A 23,391-nucleotide genomic window follows, 5' to 3' on the forward strand; every position below is an offset into this window, starting at 1 on the left:
ACATGTTTTATGTTTTTATGAATGAAGGACAGAGAGGTGGATCAATGAATTACTCTTGTACCGAAGGAAAGGCAGGTGCAAATTACAACTGAAAATCCAGTTTCTATCAATTATTTAGGTGCTGAGAATATGTATTATACAAAACTTTTCAAACAACTAAAGCCTTTAACTAATTAATGAATTATGAAATTTAGTCTCCAAACAATTCAGAAGGGAACTCTCCCTCTCTAGCTTGCTTTAACATGATAAATTTGATTAACAGTTTACTATTAACTTGTACACTAATGAATAATCAGCTACATTATGTTCTTTAATGAACAACAGCTTTTAATTTAATAGATACAGTGTTTAGAATTGCTCTTTCTTGCCAAAGTGACAACACAGTTACTGGCAATCAACAACATCACTTTGAGCATTCTAAATCTAGCTTGTTTCTCTAGGGGCAAGGAAAAAGAAATACTCATGGGAGCTGGTGAATGAAAGCCCCAAATTTATTTTCTGAATTTATAGTGAACATATCCAGAGTAATTCTACAAGTGTATTAGCCTTTCATCAGAACATTTTAAAAGCTGGCCAAAAAAAACCCTCTCTCACACACACTCTCCCCATATTTTATCAGATTACAACATAACTATAATCTGCACAACCCCACCAGTCAGGTAGTTTATACATTTGGTGAAAGACTGAAATTTTTTAATGTTATGTAGTGTTTTTAGCAAATACAACAGTGATAAATCCAGGCTATATTACCTTTAGGATTATAATGTGTGCTGATCCCGTCTTCCTAGCACCTCAACTGTTGTTGTGTGCCTTCAAGTCATTTCCAACTTATGGTGACCCTAAGGTGAACTTATCAGAGGGTTGTCTTGGCAAGGTTTTTTCATAAAGGGTTTGTTATTGCCTTCCTGGGGAGCTGAGAGAATGCGACTTGCCCAAGCTCACCTAGTAGGTTTCCACTGTGAACCTGATTTTCATCAGTTCTCTCCCAATTTACACCTAACACTGCCAGGTGGAGACCTGGGATGAGGAATGTTAGGTAGGAGAGTACATGCAAACAAAACAATAAAATGGCATAAAACAAGACAAACACTGTGCAGACGTGCTCCTCTGGTTACTAAACGTCTGCCCAAAGATAAGCAATCATGGACTGAGTTAGAGAAGATAGCTGGACCTTGGCTAATTTCCCTCAGGGAAACATTATCCTACAGTTATGGGGCAAGCACTGTAAACATGTTCATATGTAACCTTACAGTACTTATCTGAGGCACTGAAGGGGACTTTTCTTCCTCATTAACTCTTGGAGAAATTAGTAGATCAGGTCTGAGGAATCAAGGATCCAGCTTTATTTAGAGAAGGAAATGCATTTCTGTTTCTCACCCAACAGACTGGAATCTGAAAAGGATGGCAGTTTTGAGTTGCCAAGGCACTACTGCAAAGTGCATGTGCTAGGAAAGTTTCACGAAGCTAACAAATGTGACACAAATCAAAACTTCTAGGCATCAGTCGGCCATGCACAGCCTCCTGTAAAGTAAACAGTCATTTCCCAGTCCTTGCTACATAACCCACTCCCCAGTCTCTTGACATCGAGAAACAAAATAGCATAGGAAACAAAATATACTATGCAAGCTTGACAGAGTCAGCTTGTTATGTTGAGGAAAGACCAAGGTAATACAAAAGCATTTTATTGGATCAGCCATACATGTTTCCCTTCAGCACCAATAAGAAGCACAAAAGGGCACTGGCAATTTATTTTGAAGATCATAGTGGGGAAACTGTGATCCTCCAAAAATTGAACTTTAATTTTTCTTGGTCTTTGCCAACGCAACCATGAGAGTAAGAGTAGTAGTTTACTAGCACCTGGACAGCTGAAGATTTCCTACCTCTGTTGTTGGATTATGATGGAAACATACAGTCTCTGTAACTTGGGAAACTGGATAACCAGAACTTTGAATTTAACATGAAAACAACAGGTAACCGGAAGAGAGATTGAAGCTTTTCTATCATGTACTCCAGGCCGCCATATATAAACACATCGTAACATATCAGCTGAGTGTCTAAGGCATGTACCTGTTGATAAGTATTTTGCAGGGATTTACCTTTCCAAAGTGGAAAGACATGAAATGTGAGCACCATAAAGGAACTCCAGAGAAAAAGATACAGTCAGGTACAGCTGATTTTTAACAAGTACTCTTGGCTGATGTATCCTAGGCACAAATGAGGGGTAAAAATCATAAAGGTTTTAAGTCCACAGTATAAACAGTTATAATCTCTCTCCCTTCAAGCTACAAAGCCATCATGCCATTTTTATTTTAGAAGTCTGATCATCCTTACCTTTAGAAGTATACTACGGAGTAGCAGTGAGAGTGAGCCTCAAAATTAACATAATTATCCAGATATTTTGTGAACTCTTGCTATAACCATTTAGTCTTCACCTACACTGCAGAATTAATACAGTTTGACACCATTTTAACTGCCATTGCTCAGTGCTATGGGATTCAGGGATGTGTAGTTTTGTGAGGTATTTCGCCTTCTCTGCCAGAGAGCTCTGGGACCACAACAAAACTACAAATCCCTGGATCCCATAGGATGGAACCATGGCAGTTAAAGCGGTGTCCAACTGCATTAATTCTGCAGAATAAAAGGAGCCTGAAACAGGTAAGACAGATTTTACACCATGTGAGAAGCAGACTCAATCACCCTGGAACTGACATATTGTAATGAAATGCCAAGTATAGTACGAGACAATATCTCAGGCTGACAACTGAACCAATGTTTAGGGATGAAGGCTGGTCATGTAGAGTCCTTTATCCCCTCCCACACACACACATTTTCATGTATGAATTATTTTTAAGACTCTCTTTTCAAATGTAGCTTTCTCATACCACTTCCACACCCTGGTCAGAAATGTGGGATTCAGTAGTAGCTGGTGTTCTTTATAATAGGATGTGAACTTAAACTTTAGCCTGAACTTCAAAATAGCTGTCCAAAGTCCTGAACTTATGGTCTTTTTTTGGAGACAGGTTTCAACAGTTTGGATAGCCCTTTTAAAAAATATACTAAAAGTTGGAACAGATTCCATGCCCAACTGATATGGAAGCCAACAGCCATCACTAGTGTGACCACTCACTACTAGTGAAATGCAGCTAAAATTCAATCTACTGTTAAAAATCACATTAAGATGGTGGTTGAGAGAAATTCATATGCTTATGAAACTCAGTACATTATTAAGCACATACCAAAATTATGGTTCATATGCAAAACAGTAGGATATAATGTACACAATTCTGCAGGATAACTCCAATCTCTAAGTCTTGGCTGCTTGAAGCAGCTTGCTTATTACTGGTTTATTTATAATTTTCAATTTCTTCTGTATCACCCATGTGTGCATACAATTTACATTTTTCAAAAGTCCATATGCCACCATTTTGCAAATTACCAAAAATGCATTTATTCTTAGGCATCTACAAACACAAACCCAGTATTATTCCTAATCTTCCACAAAGACTGGTGCTTCCAGTGTTTCAGAAAGAGAATGTTTCTGAATCTATATTGTGACATTTTAAGAAGCGAATGTAATGCATGCTTTGTCTGCAAAGGAAGAGTGTGGTAATGAATAGCACAATTATCTGAGGGAACTACACTTAAGAAATTAAAGCAACTGATGAGAAGTCAAATGTCTAAGATAACTCTTAGAATGTATAAGTAATATTTTATGTGTTTCTTTCTCATATCCTGTAAGATTTGGCCAGTAAGTGAATTGTTGGAAATGAATTCAGTGAAAACTGTACTAATATGAATAGAAGTACCCCAGATTTTGAAGGCTATGCTCCAATTAGATTACATTTTATCATGCTGAAACCATGGAAAGAATTCTTTTTTAACTGACAAGGTATACAATGCCAAGAGAAAGTCAAATGCTAATGCTGGCTGGGCCCAATCCACTAGGCACAGCTGCAAATATTCAGTTTCTCTCAATGGAAGATACATCTCATTGAAATGAACAACATCTGCCCCATAATATTCACTCAGTCCCTCTCCACTGAGTCTCAGACACCAGCTCAGGACACTTGTTATTTCAGCATGCTTTTTATTGAGACAGTAACTGACTGATTTTATCATGATTTGCTTGTTGTTTTGTACTGTTTCCTTGTTGTTTTCAATTTTTCCATTTCCCTTTCTCAGTTTCACTGTTTGGTATTTGATCCATATTGACCAATAATATGTCCTTGGTATGCACATGGATGATTAGATCAGATTTTAAAAATCTAAAAATCCGTCCATAAATCTTACCAAATTCTCATAAAATAAAATTTATGAACATATTTGTACATGAAACAAATGAATGAAATAAAATCTAGGAAAAAAAACTAGATGACTCTAGTACTTGCGGTTGAGGAAAATTAATTTCAATTTGAGAAATAACTATAGTTTTACTTTATAAAACAGAACAGATTCTGTTCCCACAAGTACAAACTCTTTTCTTTGCAAAAGCAGACAGTTAGGGTACCATCTTTTCACCTAATAGAAGAAATAGTCTAAGAACAGTGCTTAGTTCTGACTGACCTTGAAGCATAATTGGCAAGCATACATGTCTCTACGGTATATGCCACTGGGTAGATAAAAAGTATATGGGATTATAATCAAAACCGATAAAGCTGCAAAATTAATCAACAGTGTTTTAAACCGATTTGATGAAAATAACAGTATATTGTAATGTTGCCTAATTACAACTATATATTGCATGACTTCCACACCAAAGTGCATAATGTGTAACTGTCAACTATTTTCTTTGAAGCCTTTACTAGCCATTTCCTTTAATTGTGAATTAATTTTAAATATTTTCTGCAATTACTGAAAAGGTCTTAGCATAGATTTTGGGGGGGAAATTGACAAATTATCAAAACATGCAATTTTTAGTATTTTGCACTCATTTTGCTATGAATTTTTCTTTTGTACATCTATTGTATACAGTTATAACTAGTTTCATGTCTGCAGAAAATAAATATCTTTGTTATTTGTGTACTGTTCCAAGCAGATAAGAATTGGGAAGAAGATTATACATTTCTTACATTTATATCCCACCTTTTCCACAACAAGCTCATAAAGTTATTTTGCACTCATTTAGCACATTTGCCTTTCTATAGCATATTTATGGTGTTTTGATTATATCATAGATAGATCCTGCATAAATAGTGCCACATAGATTCCACAATCATGTCTCTCAAAGAATCACTTTTCTGCATACTTGAACCGCTCATTTGCTTTCCCAGCCAAAGTTAAACTAAAAGCCAATTGGGGGGGGGGGGCATGAGATACACACCTCTGAAACTTGCACATGCTCACATGCAGCTGCTACTCTTCTAACTCTCCTCTCAGAACTGGAAAAAGATAGCTGGGAACAGGAGACATGTTACAGGACAGTGCAATCTCTGCCAGGAGATTACGTCCTGAAAGTGCAACATATCAAGTGTATCTCTATGTCTCTCTGCCACTGGAAAAGGCAACTCAGAGTCCATCCCTAACTATGCTGGCTAGGGCTGATGTGGGATGCAGTCCAACAGCATTAAAAGCACCACAAGCTGCTTGACTCGAGGGTCTAACCATACCTCAGTGTCACAGAAGAAGTGTTTATTAGTGATGACTGAGCAATTGTTCAAGCAATTGTAACACACCCATTTCACTAAGGTTTCTCTCTCCTATATTCAGATAAAGGAGAAAGGAAACATAGGAAAGAGCCATCTCTAGTTACAGCAGGGAGGTCGCTGCTTGCCCAGACATTTATTGTAACACAGAGGAAAGCGTTTATAACTTCCTTTTTCATATAGGAATGAGGATGCAGCATAAAGTACTTGACTGTATACAACTGCAAACCGTCTACATAGCATATGCATCTCTCAGTGGAATACATACACATGTAATACAGACTATAAAGTTTTATGGTAACCATCCATCAGCTTCTAGGAAAAAAATTAAAAGTGAGCTGAGCATATTCAGACCATAGGAAGATTCACTATGCAAATGGCAACATAGAAGAGGAGTAAAATGCATCTCCACTTGAAAGAGCTAGTCCACATTCAAATACCGACCCAATTTACTCTCTCCTGTGCTGGTTAAAAAAATTCAACCAGGGTTTAGAGAACATGGGTTGGCCATGGAAATACCCACCTCCTGTGTTATGAACAAATTTCACATCTCTTTTATCCAAATTATATGCAATAATGACAAGGGGGCTGAAATGAATTCCTGCTGTAAATCTATCCCTCACTTTATTTATTTATACCCCACCTTTTTCCCAGGCTGGAACTTAAGGCAGCTTACAAAACAGAGAAAAATATAAATAAAAGCACATACCATTAAAAACTTACCAACATTTGTGATTAAAATAGTATTAAACTATTAGCAAAATTAAAAAAACTATTTTAAAACTATTAATTTTAATAAAACTAATTTTTATAAAAACAGTACACACTCTAAAAAGCTCTTTCGTAGTAAAAATCAATGCCATGTTAAAACATTTGTTTTAATTCTTAAAAATTATCAAATGAAGTACAACACACTAAAAAAAGTATTTTTTTTTGTAAAAACCATTCCCAAAAGCCTGCTGCAAAAAAGGGGAAGGGTGTCTTCACCAGCCAATGAGAAGACAGCAAAGAGAGAGCCAGAAAAACTTCTCTAGGAAGATAATTCCAGGGGGTGGGAACAGCCACAGAGAAGGCCCTCTCCCACATTTCCATCAAATGTGTCTGTGAAGATGAAGGGATTAAGAGACACATCTCCGTTAAAGATTGTAGAGCTCAGATAGACTTATATGGGAAGATAGTTCTTCAGGTAGCCTAGATCGAAGCCACATAGTTTCATAGGTGTAAACCGGCACTTCTAGTCGGAAACAAATCCATTTTGAGGAGTGAATAGGGGTCTCTGTCCCTTGGTTCTGCTACTGTATCAAATTTCCCTTCAACTACACTATGGGATATTTTACTTCCCCAAATGCATTTGCATCCTATGGGATAAAACATAAAAGTAGATTTATGGTGTAGGTAAACACTGTCAACAGTGCAAGAGTTAACAGTGCCCCAAAGTTCAGCTGCTTGTCACTTTCAACCTTTTGCTATAAGCAAAAAAATTCAGTTGGAACAAAAGGCTAGTGCTAGTGTCATTCAGAGTAGACCAACTGGAGCGATGGTATTTATAGAAGTGTTGACTTACCTCTTCAAAACTGAGTCAATGGGTCTGCTTTACCTCGCACTATCAGTAGGGCATAATAATGGGGGGGGGGGGGGAATCAGCAATCAAATCAAACAAACAAATAAAATTACTTGGGCCAAATTGTCCCACCTATTTTTTTAATTTTAATTTTCTTTAATTTAATTATTTTGCTTAGCCCATGTTATATAGTAGAACAAAAAAAATTCACAAGCTATTCTTCAGCAAATTATGATGTAGCAAAGCTGATGTGGCATCATGCCTTGATTACCAACAGGCTGGGCCTACCCAGGGAAATTAAAAGTTGCTTCATTGAAATGTACGGTGCTGTCCTGCTAGTAGATGGTGATAAAAAATGACTGTTTTATAACTTCATCTTTACATCTAAATCCTGCAGGTGGATGCTGAATTTTGCCACAAGATACAAGAAGTGTTGATTTCATTTATTTTATCTTTTTTTGTTGTTTTACTTCTATTACAACTTGTCTTTTGTTTTGTTTTGTTTGGGTGGAACAATCTTCATTGCATACACACCAACTCTCCTTTGGACATAAGACATTTTTATGCATTACAATTGGATTTTTCACTGGGCTCAAAAAATACCTCACAATTCGAAGTTTCTTTATCGGAATGCATTTTTAAGACAGAAAATACATGATTGTGTATGTTGATAATATACATCAGTGTGTGCAAGAATGCCATCTTTACCAAAGTGGCTTCAGGATACTTCCTGACCTTGTGACTATATTCACATTAATGTGTTCAACAGGAGATGTCCTTCTGAAGACGCAAGACGGCAAAGCTGAAATCTTGTACTGAGGCAAGGACAGCATCTTTGTTTGAGAAGAAACACCACCCTACCTTTACAGCTTCACTTAGGGTATGGTTTTTGTCTGCTTCTTCACAGGAATGTAATTCCAGTTTATACTGCAACTCCTGTAGCTGTTGTGCCTGTTCGTTCAAGAGCATTTGGGCCTGCTGCTCCCGAAGTAATGCATTATTTAGCTCCTCACATGCACTTTCAAACCTCTCGTGGGTGATCAATTTCTGATAAAGGAAATAAATTGTGTTCTGTCATGAAAGAGCAGCATTGTTTATACACTTGACTTTCAGCATCCCACTTGCCAATATGCAACATTGTAATGCAAAAGTTTTAAAACACTCAATATCTCTGCCCTAGAGGCTTTCTTTTCCAACTCAGAACCATTATAGGATGCTAATGCCAGGTGATCTTTATTTGCCAGTTCTTTTTTTCCCCAACAATAAAAAGGAATATAAATGTGAAGCAAAGAAAGCTCTTCTTTCAAATTACTACTCCTGGTGACTCCTGAATTACTCCTGAAGTTATACAAGTAAATTACTAGATAGATACACACATACACCAAATGTTATTTAATTTGAATAGAGGTTTCACATTGTTTTGTTTGTTACGGTATGTAAAATGTTTTTGAAAAATGACAAGGAAACCTACTGGATCTGAGCCCTCATCTGTTCACTCTTGCCAATGTAAATATTGCAAAAGACAATCTAATAAATCAAAACAGATAAAAGCTAGACACCTGTTTGGCTAATTAAAATAGCTAATTCAGAAAGTAAAACTAATGTTTAAGTTGGAACAGGATTCAAGCTTGGAGAAGAAATGATAATACAGTCATTTCCTATCACCATCTACTGGCAGGTTCGCTTTCTACACCTGTCTTTACTAAATATAGACAAACAAATAAAAGAATATTAGAAATGCACATTTACAGGGAAAGTTGTCATAAAATACATTGAGAAAGCCACTAATATTCTCAGTGCATTTTATTTTTCTTTGTTTTTAAGATTACTACCTTCCTTTCATTGAAAATTATTTCTAAATTGTAATTATTAAATTATTTCTAAAATGTAAGAAGAATTGTCATTTTCACAAGCTAAGGAAAATGAAAGGCTACACTTCCAGCAGCCTACAGAGCACACCTGAAAAGGTCCCTGAGGTTTTTATACCCATTACAAAAAGTCTATCTAGGAAAGACTTCCACGCACAAAATTAATAGGCAGATTTTAGCCTAGGGTGCCGCATAGAGCTTACACTGCATATTGTATATGTTTTCTGGGAATTCCTGAATGATCAAATTTCCCACAGTGTGTCCAACATTTTTTGCTCAGTAGCCTCTTCCACCATGAAACAAAATTTATAAAACCAAAAAAGCCTCCACCTGTGCTATTCTTCTACATGAGATTTGCCTATTAAATCTAACAGGGAAGTGTCCTGCATATAAGTATTTTGCAATGTGTGACATAGCCCTTATTTTTTTCAACAATGTGTCAACAGTTGGCAATGATATGGATGATATAAAAGCAAAATGGGTGTACACAAAACATATTGTCTAAGTAATGTTAGCATACAATTTGAGTTTTCAAACTCAAGTTCTCTGGTTACAGCAACAGAATTATTTCGGATACCCTATGAGACGTGATTATTTACTCAACCTATCTTATTCTGCAACATAAAGAACTAATCATATGGAAAGAGCCATTTGTTCCTCCCCTTTTAATATACCTGACTCACAGCTGGGACACATTTATGAGACATAGGGTTTGTAGGGAGGGGGAATGTAAGAGTAGACTGGTTTTATTATTTGGTTTTCTAAGGAATATTGAAGCAAAAGGGAGTAAAAGGAAATCTCTCCTTTAGAACCTGATTGCCCCCCCTCTCCGAACCCTTCCAAATCAAATATACTTACAGATTGCTTAAACACATTTAATTGCTCTTGTAGGCTCTGGGCTTTGTCAGCCTCCTTCTTCATCTCATTCAAATTCCGTTTGAATTCTGTGAGCTCTAAGCGCAGTGACCGCCGTTCCACTTCTGCTGTATGCAGCCTTTGTGTAAATTCAAATATTTGCTTCTGCAAGGATGCTATGCTTTTCTGGTAGTAAAAAACGGAAACAATGCTGTTAGCTCTAAAAAGTGCTGAGTAGGCAATAAATCAACAGCATTTAATGCCTGGGCAAATTAAAATGAAGCTTCCTTTCTGAGTTTACACAACAAATTGAAATGTTCTACTCTTACTGATATACAGATACACATACACAGACGCACGCACACACAGATATACATTGAGGATATTTTCTGAAAGTCAAAACCTGAAAGAAAATGAGTTGGAAGAAACATTTATTCTTTGTTTGGGTAGAATCAGAACATGTATTTCATATGCGGTAGATAATTCCATGTACCTGCAATAATATTTTGAAAGAAGACTGAACATTGCACTGAATGCAATACAAGACTGGAAATTATCTAAGAAGGCTAATTTAAAATAAAATTATTAGAAGTATTATCTATTGTACGTTCGGTTTGAGTAATATTACCACTACCTTGCAATTTTCCAGTTTTACTTTAAAGACTGAAAAATCCGATGACTACAACATAAAATTAAGAAAAATTAAAAGTGGGAAGAAAAAAAAACCAGAAACAATTTTAAAGCAAACTGGGCTTGAACAGAGTTTGAGCAATAGCTGCTGTATACTGTCTTCATACAAACCGTAATGGGGACTTTGTCATTTATGCCTGCTTTAAGAGCCTGTGCATTTATTTTATGAAGCCCACGAGCCAGCTTCTGAGCCAACGAATCTTTCTCGGCATAGGTAATACTTCGGCTGCTGTCCACTGGAGCAACTTCCATCACAAGACAAAGTTTGTCCATGAGCTTTGAAAAAGAATTCCTTGCTGCACTGGTAAGTAAATGTCCTGAAAGCCAGGAATTCAGATCTTTAAAAGAAATAGAAATAAAATCCATGAATTGAATAGGGCCGGCCTAGGTTTTGATTTTTGTCAATATAAAAAGGCTGGTAATACGGTGATACAGAAAGCAATGAAAAAAAGTGTTCCAGACACTTTATCATATGCAATACTTTCCAACCTAAATATGAAAATAACTTAAGACTTCAATTTCAACTGGCTGAGTTTGAACACTTACTTCTGAGGACACAATCATGGTGGATGACTCTGTGATTCTATTAAGCAGTTCCCAGGGGGAAAAAATCAAAAACTATTTACAGAAAATATTGTATAAGCTAGCTAAACTCATAGTACTTTCATGGCTTTATATTCTAGAACTGGTATTAACAACAGAATATTACCTGTGGATTTTTTCCCCTGTGTGTAAAGGGCTACTGAAACTTTCTACCTGAGCTGATTATTGGTGCCAGATGCTTTAAACAAGAGTTTAATTTGCTAAATCCTGACACCATTTACCTTGGAAGAAATCAATATACAGTGGGATAATTTTACTGGCAGAAAGAGAATCCCTGTCCAGACTGTATATACAAACACTTAATTCTGCTTAACTACCACTGAAATTACACACACATATACAAAAACAGATATAAGCTTGAGAAAAATCATGGTTTTCCCAATGAGAAGTCATTTTATGTTCTCTTCCAATACAGCATCATTTATCCCTCATTAATCCATAGGTTGCAATATATGATACCTGAGGCCTATTAGGAAAACACACTAAAAACTACATATAAATATTAGTGAATGTTACTCATTATAAAGCAGAAGGTAAGTCACTGCTGCACATTTGTAACCGTTTCCCTTTCTTTCCTGACAGCTTAGATGTCTAAATCATTTGCTGCTTAAAACTACTGAGGCTTGGTACCTTAATGCCATACTATTTATATTCTGAGACAAGAGAATATAATTTACCTTATTCCAAGGCAATTAAAATTTTACAACTACAATTACTTATTTCCCCATAGGATTTTGGTAATCATCCTTCTCATATAATGGGCTTAAGGCCCCAGCACACCCAACATGTTCTGCTTACTGCTAGATTCGTCAGGTCTGTAATTAATAATTGTGTTTAATGTTGATAAATAAAATTGTCAGTGCTCCTTCTACTAATTGGTATTCCAGATAACAGTTAATAGGTTTATTTATGCCTTAATAAAAGTCTTGTAATTTAGTTTCCCCTCTGCAAGTCAGGTCTTAATCTGTCATTACTTGTCTTGTGATACTATCAGGGTAAGATGACAACCATGGCAGAGCTTATTTACATTCAGGAGAATACCAGATCTCCTGTTGCTGCAGAGAATTAAAATATTGTTCTGAAGTTTAAAGTAGAAGACCTATCAAGGGGCATTTTTAAAGCAATCTATCTCCCCCATATACACACATACAGCAGAAAGAACAAAAACAAAAGGTTTCATGCAAAACAAAAGAGGAATTTGCCTTCCAGAAACTCTTTCCAACTGCAACCAAAGAACCATCTAAACTAAATTAGTACGATGCAACTGAATCAGTTTATTTTCAGCAAAACAAGAAGACCGGCATTTGCTTATATATAAACCTTCCAAATGGAACAAAGTCTATTGAGATTTCTTGTTGCCTTGGCAGAGATGCAAAGGTCTATATTAGGTATACTCCAGGGCTTAGGCATGTTCACTGGGATCTCGTTTAAGTTTTGTTTTAAAACTTTTTTTCCTTTTGAATAACACAACCCACATACCACTATACAAACTGGCTTTTGAAAGTCTTCTACATTTCAAACGTGATTTGTTTAGTGGCATGAGAGAACTGCTGTTTCGGCCACACAAACCAAAAAGATCCTTGGGATATGTGAGGCTAGTCCCATACAGTTATGTTGAGGCTTGGTGGCACGGTGGGAATTAATTAGTTACTTAAGCTTGACAATGTTATTAGTTCCATTTACATCTAACTTTTCTTAGTATGAGTTGTAGACAAAATTTATCAGGGGCCAGTGCTACAATACAGAAAGATTTAATCAATAGTACATGAGTGTGCCATTCCAATTTAAAATCAGAAGTCTGGACTCGACATAAACACACAGCTTTCAGTCTAATATGGTACCAGTACTGTTTTTAAAAGTTACCAGAGAGATTTGAAAAGAAACAGGCGGGAGGGGGGAGAAAACATTTCTAGAATCGGAAAGCACACACTTTATAAAAGCAAAGCATCACCTCTGGTTAATTTTTAATGAATAATGGTTTTGACTAAAACAAAGAAATGTGTGGGTTAGAATCATTCACAGCTTTGAGAGGTGAAATGAGAAAACAATGCAATTCCATAAGGTACTGTATTCTGCTATATCCATAACCAGAGGGAAAAGAATATATACACTTTAAGTACCTGGCCACAAACTATCAAGGAATTACAGTAAAAGCACTAAATAATTTATGTTGGGATGAGTCTGTGAGAAATGTCTTACACCAATACAGTTACAGTACAAAGAGCAATAAAGTCTTTATTAAACAAATGAAGCGAAAACCAATGAAAAGTGACAAACCTTATTCAAGCTACAAGAGGAAGTTGGTCGGCATTTTGCTTTATTTTTAGCAAAACAATATAAGGAGGAAGAACTGAACTTCTTACTAATGTTTACATGTCAAAATGTTCTCTGTGAGCTTTAGAAACTCAGCTGAAGTTACAACTGATCACAATCTGGCTGTTCAAATAAACTTAATGTTAGCTTCCTCTAGGCATTACTGCTGTAGTGTTAAGAGGCAACAACCTTTGTTAGAATAAATTCTAAGGCTTGGATCTGAAAAGCTACTTTTGGTTCACCCAATGGACTACATATACCCAATGAGTCTCTATTTTACTGAACAGCAGGCCTCAATACCATATCCATCTAATCCGAAACTATAGTTTCAAAAGATGTAGTCAAAGATAGTTGGATGCTCAACATTCCCTCGGATATATGCAAACACAAGGAATATACCCTGTCTAAAGTATGTCATGATGCTGGGATGACCCATGTTATCTCTTTATGCCTATCACCGGCATGCTAACATTTGACATTCCTAAAACCATATCACCAATAGCTGTTATTATACACTACAAAGACTACTGGGCAGTTGGCTGATAAACTGGACCAACTAGTCAGAGAGATCTCTGAGCAGAATGAGTAGTGTGTGCACGTTCATGCACATGTGAATTGGGCACAATTAGGATCTTTCTTGAGGGCTAGCTAGGTGCCCAGGTTGTATGCATGGAGTACCAGCTCCTACAGTCGTTACACTACTTGGCGTATATTTTGCCCAAGGATTCCCTCTTACTGCTCTTTGTTGTTAGCCACACTCTCTGTTATTGTTCACATCTTTGGAACCTCTAAACACCCAGAAGATGCTGCATAAGAATGTGTGTGAGCATCTTGATATTTTCACAGCTCTAGTCAAAGTTATAGAGTGGCCAATTCATTGACTTGCTGAGTTAATTCTTTGTGGCAACAATATTTTGTCCGCCATGTAAGAGATACCAAGACAAGACCAAAAAAGAAACTGAAAGACATTACCTGTCTTGCCGACTACCTCCTGTAGTTCAACCATAGAACTAAGGACTGCACCAAGAAGATTGGGACTGGTAAACCAATTGAGTGCTTGAAGGGATCGGACCTGTTCCTTCTGCTGCCCTGCATTACCGGTGAATAAATAAATACAAATATAAAATGATTTTTTAAAAAATGTCAAAAATACTATTCAGATTTGGATACCAGTGCATAACATTATTCCAAGACATTGGGGGTTGTGTTAATTTGTTGTATAAATGCTACTTACTCATGTCAAATAAAACACTTGTCTTTGACTGATCACCTATTATATTTAGAGGGATTGCAAAGTGAGTTAATGTAATTTGTTTGTTGTCAGAACATCAGTATGTTCCAAGTCCAAGGGAGTTCAGTGTTGCCAACCAAATTAGAAGGTTTTACTAGCATACAGCCAAGGTTTACATTGAATTTCAAATTTCAACGGGAAAAGGCTAGGAATATGCATTTTTAAAAAATTAAAATAAAACTAAGATCCTCACAATTCTTTGCAAATTCTCATTATTCACCTGCCAAAGTTTGCATGCAACCCATAAATTATACTACCTCAACATAATATTTAGGTATTGCATATCAATCATTTAAAGCACAATCTGAATGAGTGAATCTAGTTTGCAGTCACAAGGGAGAGAAGACTGAGATTGTGGCTATAGGGAAGGAGGAGGTTTTTTATTTGTTCATTTGTTTGTTCTTCTTATTATAATTTCACCCAAAACCATGAAAGCCACTGCTTTTCTACAAGGAACTGCTATTTAGTCAGTGCAGAGAAACTGAAGGAAAAAGTATGAGGCAAAACAATAACCTAATTTCAATTCAGTACTAAAGCCAAAATCTACAGTTGTTCTGACACTGTAGTGCCAGCATTAAGAAATCGCATCCCCTTCCATTTGCCCTTCAGCCATTGGAGCTACCTGAAAAATCAGTACTGGTGGTTCTCCTAGGCTTCCAGAGCAGGTCTGGAAGTGAATGGGGAGGTTTCAGAAGGCATGAGACATAGCCCTGTTCTGACAATTTTATTGTTCTGCCAGAGGAAATCTAGCACTGAATCCTAGCCCATAGTTCTATTTCAGAACATGCTAAACTGCTTACAAAATAGGGTTGCAGATGTCTTATTGTCTAATCTAGTAATTGTACTGTCCTATTGTCAACCACCACTCATATTGCAGATGTGAAGCCAGAAATTATTTAGCTCATACTTGAGATGACATGTGATACTTGATGATATCTGAATCAAAGTACTTCCTAGTTTTCACACTCCAGCCATTATAATACCCTACCACAGGGGTTTTCTTGGTAAGTTCTGTTCAGATCTTTCCCTTCCTTTGAGGCCGAGAGAGTGTGACATGCCCAAGGTCACCCCAGTGGGTTTCTATATAGTTGGGATTCGCATCCCAGTCTCCAGGGTCATAGTCCAATGCTCAAATTACTACACCATGTCGGGGTTAAAGCAAATCATTGAATGGGCAAGGATGAATCCACAGTGGGAACGATAGGACATAAGGTAATGCACAGTATACTCCTTACTATCTATGCACAATTAAACTCAGACAAAATTCAGTTTAAAATCATTTCAAATAATGGGGGGGGGGTGTAATTTTATGTTTAACACCACCTTTGGGGGCTTCAGCTATTTTAATTAATACACTAAATTTGGTTTAACCGTTTAAATATAATTCCTCCCCTCAAATTGTGAAGCCTATGGCCCACATTGCCTTAGCATACTATAATTGTTATTTAAGTACTGAAAGTGCAGTGTGACACAAAACATATAAATCATTAGTTAATCATCTTACTTGACAGGTTAGGCACATCCTTGGAGTCTCCCACACAGATTAAGATTCCGATGCCTTCTCTGTAGCTGTCCACCCAAGAGAACAAGGAGCTGCATGACTGTCCCAACATCTGAAGCCTATGGGCTGCCAGCACTGCAATGACACTTTTGCGGAAAAGATGTATCAAGCTTCTGCAATGTCTTTTCTTCGTCATGTTGCTATCACTTTGCTTTCTTTCCTCAGCCTCAGACAATGCATTTGCCAGAGTCCTAATCTCCTGCTTGAAAATGTCACAGGTGTTCACCTGATCCTGCAGTAAGTCTCTTTGTGTGGACATGGCACATGATCGGCAATACAGAGGATACAATGCACCAGACAAGAGCGCACAAGCAGCTAGCAGTGACCTATGCTCCTTTTGAGTCTGTGTCAATGTGCTTTTAAAGTGTGTATTTTCATGGAGTAACTGCTCCTGTATTTTTTCAGTAGCAGCAAACCTTTCTTTGGCTTTCTCTGCCATTTCTTGATATTTCTGCAGTGGGTGGAGAGAGATTTCAATTATGACCAATAATGAAACAATCAATATATTTACCTCTACTTAAACCAACAGAATAATCTTTCTAAAGAAAGTATTTTCCGATATACACTTCAGCAAGACTTTACATGATGATTCAAGGTCAATGCATCACTCAGTAACTATCCCAATAAATCCAACCTCTGACATATTCAAAACTGTGGGTTCACTAATGAGTCAATATTAGTGAAATGAACTAATATCAGTGAAACTATGGGGCTGTGCAGACAGGCTATACAGACATGTTACCCCCAGCTTGGCATTGTCCTGTCTGAAGTGCATCAAATATTTGCTTATCAAAGGTCTTCAAATTTGGAGCGAAGGGAGAAGTATTTCTTCTAAAAAGCACAAACTTCTAATATAGATTTTTATTGGAATGATATAATAAATAAATAATATCTGAACACCAAACCATGGCCTAATATTACTTGTAGTTTTTAATTAATTAATTAATTAATTAATTAATTAAAATGCTGGTGCTGTATTTCACTTACAAGCCTTGTTATATCAGGCTTGCCCATACTCCTCCCCTGTTCATTGGCCTGGGAGAAGAAATCACAGCAGCTGAAGGCACTTCACCTGGGCAGGAGGGAGGGAGAGACTTCCTGAGTTCTGCCCACTCCACTACAGCCAAGCAATCAGTGCAAAGGGCAGGGGCCTCCTTTGCAGGCACATGTGGCGTTCAATTATTGGCAATGGACCAACTAGATGATCTCAGAGCACCCTTTCAAATCCCCCCCCCCTTCTCCTCCAAAGCCTACACTGTCCCACATTGGTGGGAGCCACCACCCTCTTTATATGGGAGGTGGTGGGTGGCTCTCCAGGCTCCTCATCTCAGCTCCAAGCAAGCTCTTTGCTGGAGGGGGATGAGGTTGTGGCCTGTCCCCAGGTAGGCCACAGGGCTAGGTTGGGTGGGTGGGATAGCTGGCAAAGGAGCAATGCCTCAGACATGTGGTGGGGAGCCATTCATGGTAGCTGCACATCCTTGAGCAGGTGGAAGCCAGAGTGGTGGTGGCAGGGGGCTTGGTTGCCATGGCTAGCAGCTCCCACCACCGCACACAGAATTAGAGCAAGAGAAACAAGAGGGGGAACCACCATCCACTCACCCTTCTTTCCTTCCCTCTTTCCCCCATTCCTTACTCCTGAGGTTTTACTCATGGCCCCATCACGAGCCACTCTTTTAAACTTCATGAGTTTCTCCATTGTCCATACCATTAGGACCTGGAGGCCCTCTTTGCACCCATCCAGCCTATGTTCCAGTCTTTGGCAGCAGTCTCCTTTGATCTTGTAGCAGCCTGTCTCTCTGCATGTGAGGACATCACAGCTCCCAGGGAGTCCACATCCCACAGATTAAGAACATTACAGCAGCACTGTGGAAGATGCTCTTCCATCAGTGCATCTTATCACATTGCTATAATGCTTAAAGGCCAACCATCATGGGCCAAGAATGAATTATGTGGGTCCTTACCATCTAACCAGGATTGAGGGAGATCACTAAGCAGTAAGAATGTATGCAGCTGAAGCCCCCACATAGTAGGAGGGCATAAAGAAACACAGGAATAAACACAGCCGGGGTCCATTCTAAGAAGAGAGATGCAAGTGGCACTAAAAGGTAGAAAGGCACTAGAAAGAAAGAGGCAACCAGTAAAACGAACAAAATGTAATGGTAGCAAGATAAAGACTGGGTGACAGAAATAATTTGTCTGAGAATTGGGAATCTGGAAGCCAGCTGGAAAAGATTAAACAAACTTAATAGAGGAAACATATTTAGGCCTTAAGTAAGGCAGTGATTCATCCTATTGTAACTACATTTTTATAGATGAGAAATAACAGAAAGAGACCCAGTCTCACATTCCACAAGATAAGAAATTGGAAGCTGCTCAAAACAAGCCTACAGCACATGACTCCCTTGAGAAGGTACCAACTAGATGGCTGATCCCATTTTGGTATCCCTAATCCACATAAAGAAGCTAAATAAATGGCAACAAAAACCTATTTCTCTTCTTTGTTCAGGTTATATATCTTGAGCTGTATCTGCATTGCAGAAAGAATCCAGGTTGACACCAGTTTAACTGTTATGGGTCAATACTATGGAATTCTGGGAATTGTAGTTTGTTGTGGCACCAGAGCTCTCTGACCAAAAAGGCTAAATGTCTCACAAAACTACAATTCCTAGAATGCAATAGCAGTGGGCCATGGCAGTTAAAGTGGTCTCAACCTGGATTATTTCTGCAATGTGGATGCAGCCATAGTCTGAAACTACATACTGGGAAGCTCTCGTATTACTGGCCTACAGGAGTCCCTAAATGAGGTGAGGGCATCAGATTACAGGAAAGGATTGTAGCATAGTAAAAAGCACAAGTGATGAATGCAGAAGGTTGCAGGTTCATTCTTGGGCATTTTCATACAGTGCTAAAAATGCTTCAAGATGCCTGAGCCTCGGGAGAGGCACTGCCACTAAGAACAGGCAACACTGAGATGAACAAATTATTTGGCTCAGTATAAGATAGTCTCCTATGTTTCTCCCAGGACTTGAAAAAGTTCCCTTTTGGAACACAATTTTCTAAATACAGTAGCTAAAGTATTCTGGAAGTTATAGTCAAAAAAAGGACTTTCCCAAGCTCATGTTCCTTCTGAAGTCATGTAGATAATCAAGAATGTAGTCAGTCTTTACCATCTTATCTGTATGCAAGAGTATAGTCCATGACTTAAGAAAGAATAATTACACTGCTTTTCAAAGGCAACGACAAACGTCTTGAATAAGTTGGTTTAGCAAAAGAGAATAGTAAACTAGGGAAAACCTGGAGAGACAAAAATAGATAGGCAGCAGCTGGGAAGGGGGAAGTAAAGGTGATCTTTTAATTACTTTGTAATCAACCCCCTACTTATATATTCACAGATTAATTATGTCTCAGGCAGAATTGTATTTTCAAGAGAACTCTCTTTGTTTTATTTGATCAATCACTTATTGCTGTACTTTTCACATATATAAAAACCTGGTACTCCAACAAGCTGTAAAATGAATGTACAAAGAAGTAAAGATTTTAAAGTAGTAAATTATGGCCTGTTACAGACTGCCAAAATAAAGCTGCTTCGGGTCTCTTTGGAGGTATGCTATTTAAATGATGCATGAGCCCTAAGAGTCCGGAGGTTGCACCAAAGCCACACTCCATTCATAAGCACCGGAGTGCAGCTTTTGGTGCAGCTTCCGGATTCTTAGGATGCATGCATCATTTAAATAGCATACCTCCAAAGAGACCCGAAGCAGCTTTATTTTGGCAGTCTGTAACAGGCCTATGTTAACAAATGAAGGGATACACACTGAAAGCAAAGAAAAAGAGAGAGCACTGTTTATAGAGAGACCTTTAAAGCAATATGGAATGGATAACATTCTTCAAACTTGCAACCCGGTTGGCAATCCTTACCTCACTGCCCAGTCCTGGCATGAGTGTCAACGGTTATTGTAAAGTTCAAGTCTCCCTGCACTTTTCTAAGAAACATTCACCAAACTAAAAAAAGAAGCCCAAATAAACTAACTGTATTGCTCAGTGATCCTTGCCATTGTCAGTCCTATTATAATCATGGTCCCTCTCCTCTTTGGGAGCAAGCTTATCAAGGCTGCCTACAAACACCACAAAATAGTGCCCAACCTTTCGATGGAAAAAGGAGAGTTAGGGAGAAAATCTTTCAGTTACTATAACATAGTGTTGTTCTTGTTTTAAATTCTCACCCAACAACCGGAACTAACATACAACAACCTAGTATCAGAACAATGTATGCCAAGTGAACAATTAATTCTTCCTCCATTTAAACTGGCATGGCTGTGGTGATGGCAAAACTCACCCAGAACATTGCCAAGCAGCTCATGGCTTGCACATAATTATTTTCATGAAACAGAAGTCCAACAGAAAGGTCTGAAAACAGCTTTGGGCCATGCACATCAATGCACCAGACAACAACCCTATAGACAGTGGTTCTGGACAGATTGCCCCAAGGTGGGACACACTGAATTACTGCATATTGAGTGGTGATGGTATGCCCAGGATTCATCTGCACTGATCTCAAAATGTAATCTATTGGAACACAATTTGGAAACAGACACCTTATGAATCTGCTGTCCATCTCTCTCTTGCAAGATGGTGTATATTACAGCCTCTGACTCTTACTGCTTCTTGCCTCCTTCAGATTCCGGCATTGTTTTTGCAGCATGCACAAAAATACTGGTCTATATCTAGAAATTTTCTCATCAAATCAAGAAATAAACTCATATGTAAAAGGGATGACAAGACTGCCTCCATCTGGGTGCACCACTCTTTTACACATCCATGAAGATAATGAAAATGATCAGCAGACGTGGAAACAGGTGCTAGTAGTAAAATGAGATAAGTCTTGAGGTCCTTTCACGCCGGCCCTCCACTTCCTCCAGATCTTTTGAAAGTGAGTCCCTTCTGTGTCTTGACACCAGAGATCATATTCAAAATAATGTGCACAATACTCTCTTTGTTTGATCTCTGTGTTGATGGTTTCTTCTGTTTCTATCTTTATTCTTTTCTGCTTCTTACAAAATAGCAAATACTAAGATGTCTTAGAATTATACAAGCCATTGCATTACCTATTACCATGTATGAATGTGAGAGCTGAAGGGTTAAGAAATAAGATACAAAGAAAATCAATTCATTTGAGATGTGATACTGGAGAAAAGTACTGAGGATTCCATGGATGGCCAAAAAGACAAATCTCCCTGGAAGCCAAAGATGACAAAACCTAGGCTGACGTACATCAGCCACATCATGAAAAGGCATGATTCATTGGAAAAAACAATAATGCTAGGAAAGATGGAGGGAAGTACAGTAGTAAGAGATGAAGACTGCATGCTAAGTGGATGACCTCTATTAAGGAGGTCATAGGTATGGGCTTGCAGGAACTGAGCAGATCAGTGGAGTCTTCAGAGGTCTCATTCACAGGGTTGCCATGGGTCAAGATCAACTCAAAGGCCATGCCCCTGGATCACATCAAAGGTGGTACTTCTTGCCCATCTGCTTTGGGCCAAAGTACAGCGGGCCCTTCCCTTATGTAGGGGATCCATTCCGGATCCCTTGTGTAAGGGGAAATCCATCTATGCTCGCGCCCCGTTGCAAACAATGGGGCATGTGCTTGCAGCACAGGGAAGTGCACACACCATGCGTGTGCGCCATTTCTTTAATTGTTGTGTGGCTTCAGCGTAAGTCGTGTATGGTGCAGGCACACTGTAGATGTGTCCCAGGGCATTACTTATCTAATAGAAAAATTAGTACCACAGGCAGAAAGACCATGGAAAGAACAGAGATAGGTTCCTATACCACCATCCTCTTAATGTCAATGCCATTAAAAAAAAAACATAATTTAGTTTGACACCACTTCAATTGTTATGGCTCCATTTTAGGGAATGCTGGGATTTGTAGTTTGTGGTCACACCAGAGCGCTCTCAGATATTTAGGAGGCTAAATATCTCAAAAAACTAAATCCCAGAATTCTACAGCATTGAGCCATGGCAAGGAAAGCTGCATTAGTTCTGCAGTGCAGATGTAGCTTGAGGCATGTTTGTACTGTCTGGATAAACCACACTCTTAAATTTAATATACCAAAACATGATAATTTTATGAGCAAACCAAGTTATAAACTGTAACATTTTCTGTTTCTAAAGAAAGTGGCTTCAGATCTGTAAAGTGCAGTGACTTCTCTATAAATTCTTGTTTTATAAAAAAAATAATCAACATTTCCAGGTGTTTTATTTTGTTTTCTTTGTTTTGTTTTAGGTGTTTGTGATTTTTTTTCCCTTCATGGCTTCAAGATTGCCAGAAAGGTTTCATCTCAATCAAGAATGCAAAGACATAAAAAGTAAGAGTTTAAAAGTTATGTAAATAACAGCAGAAGAATATATAAAAATCAACACTTTTGTACCCACTCTCCTAATCATACACAGAATGCATATTACTAATTCCCATTATATATAAATGGAAGGCTAAATCCATAAATCATTCCTTATAACACATTACTGTAAATGCACTAGACAAAATGCTTTGCCTCAGTATTCCATTTCAAGATAGATCTGAACATCCACACAAATACTTGGAATTGCAGCACTTTTAGCAACTGATTTTTATAAGACAAAAACTGTATAAGAGCAAATGTGCAAGGATCCAAAAATCAACCTATATTTGGAAATGTGCGCACAACATATACAGACACACACTATATAGTTCATGCCCCTTAAATGTGAAAAAAACACAATGAAAGAAAGCAAATATAAACTCATGCAGGTCAATCCTAAAAGCTCAGCCAGCACCTGTTACTTAAAACATGAGAACAGTAACATGGCCCAACATCCCTGTTTATAAAAAGGTAATGGCAATCCTCCTCCCACTGCAGTATAAGCTTTAGAAGATTGCATTTCTTCTCTTTAGCAGTTTTGTAATTGTTTTCTGCCCCAAACCTACGTTGTCTCTAATATTTCCTTAGAACCTTAAAAGCACAA

The 23,391-nt window shown here is 37.9% G+C and overlaps 1 protein-coding gene across 4 annotated transcripts in view; it reads right to left on the reverse strand.

Moving 5' to 3' along the window:
* CCDC171 (coiled-coil domain containing 171) overlaps window positions 1-23,391 on the reverse strand; it is a 199,382-nt gene that overhangs the window by 98,432 nt on the left and 77,559 nt on the right. For 3 of the 4 annotated variants that reach the window (XM_089511607.1, XM_089511597.1, XM_089511626.1), the window contains exons 17-21: window positions 16,328-16,835; window positions 14,505-14,621; window positions 10,728-10,954; window positions 9,930-10,112; window positions 8,065-8,250 (exon numbers count right to left, since the gene is read on the reverse strand). In XM_089511607.1, the coding sequence (XP_089367733.1) occupies window positions 8,065-8,250; window positions 9,930-10,112; window positions 10,728-10,954; window positions 14,505-14,621; window positions 16,328-16,835 (1,221 nt within the window). The remainder of the gene's footprint in view (window positions 1-8,064; window positions 8,251-9,929; window positions 10,113-10,727; window positions 10,955-14,504; window positions 14,622-16,327; window positions 16,836-23,391) is intronic. The other variant, XM_089511617.1, reaches the window with a different exon arrangement.

The sequence above is a fragment of the Sceloporus occidentalis genome, unplaced genomic scaffold (assembly GCF_023333645.1).
Source record: "Sceloporus occidentalis isolate IW3139 unplaced genomic scaffold, rSceOcc1.0.p SCAF_1, whole genome shotgun sequence".
NCBI classification, from domain to species: Eukaryota; Metazoa; Chordata; class Lepidosauria; order Squamata; family Phrynosomatidae; genus Sceloporus; species Sceloporus occidentalis.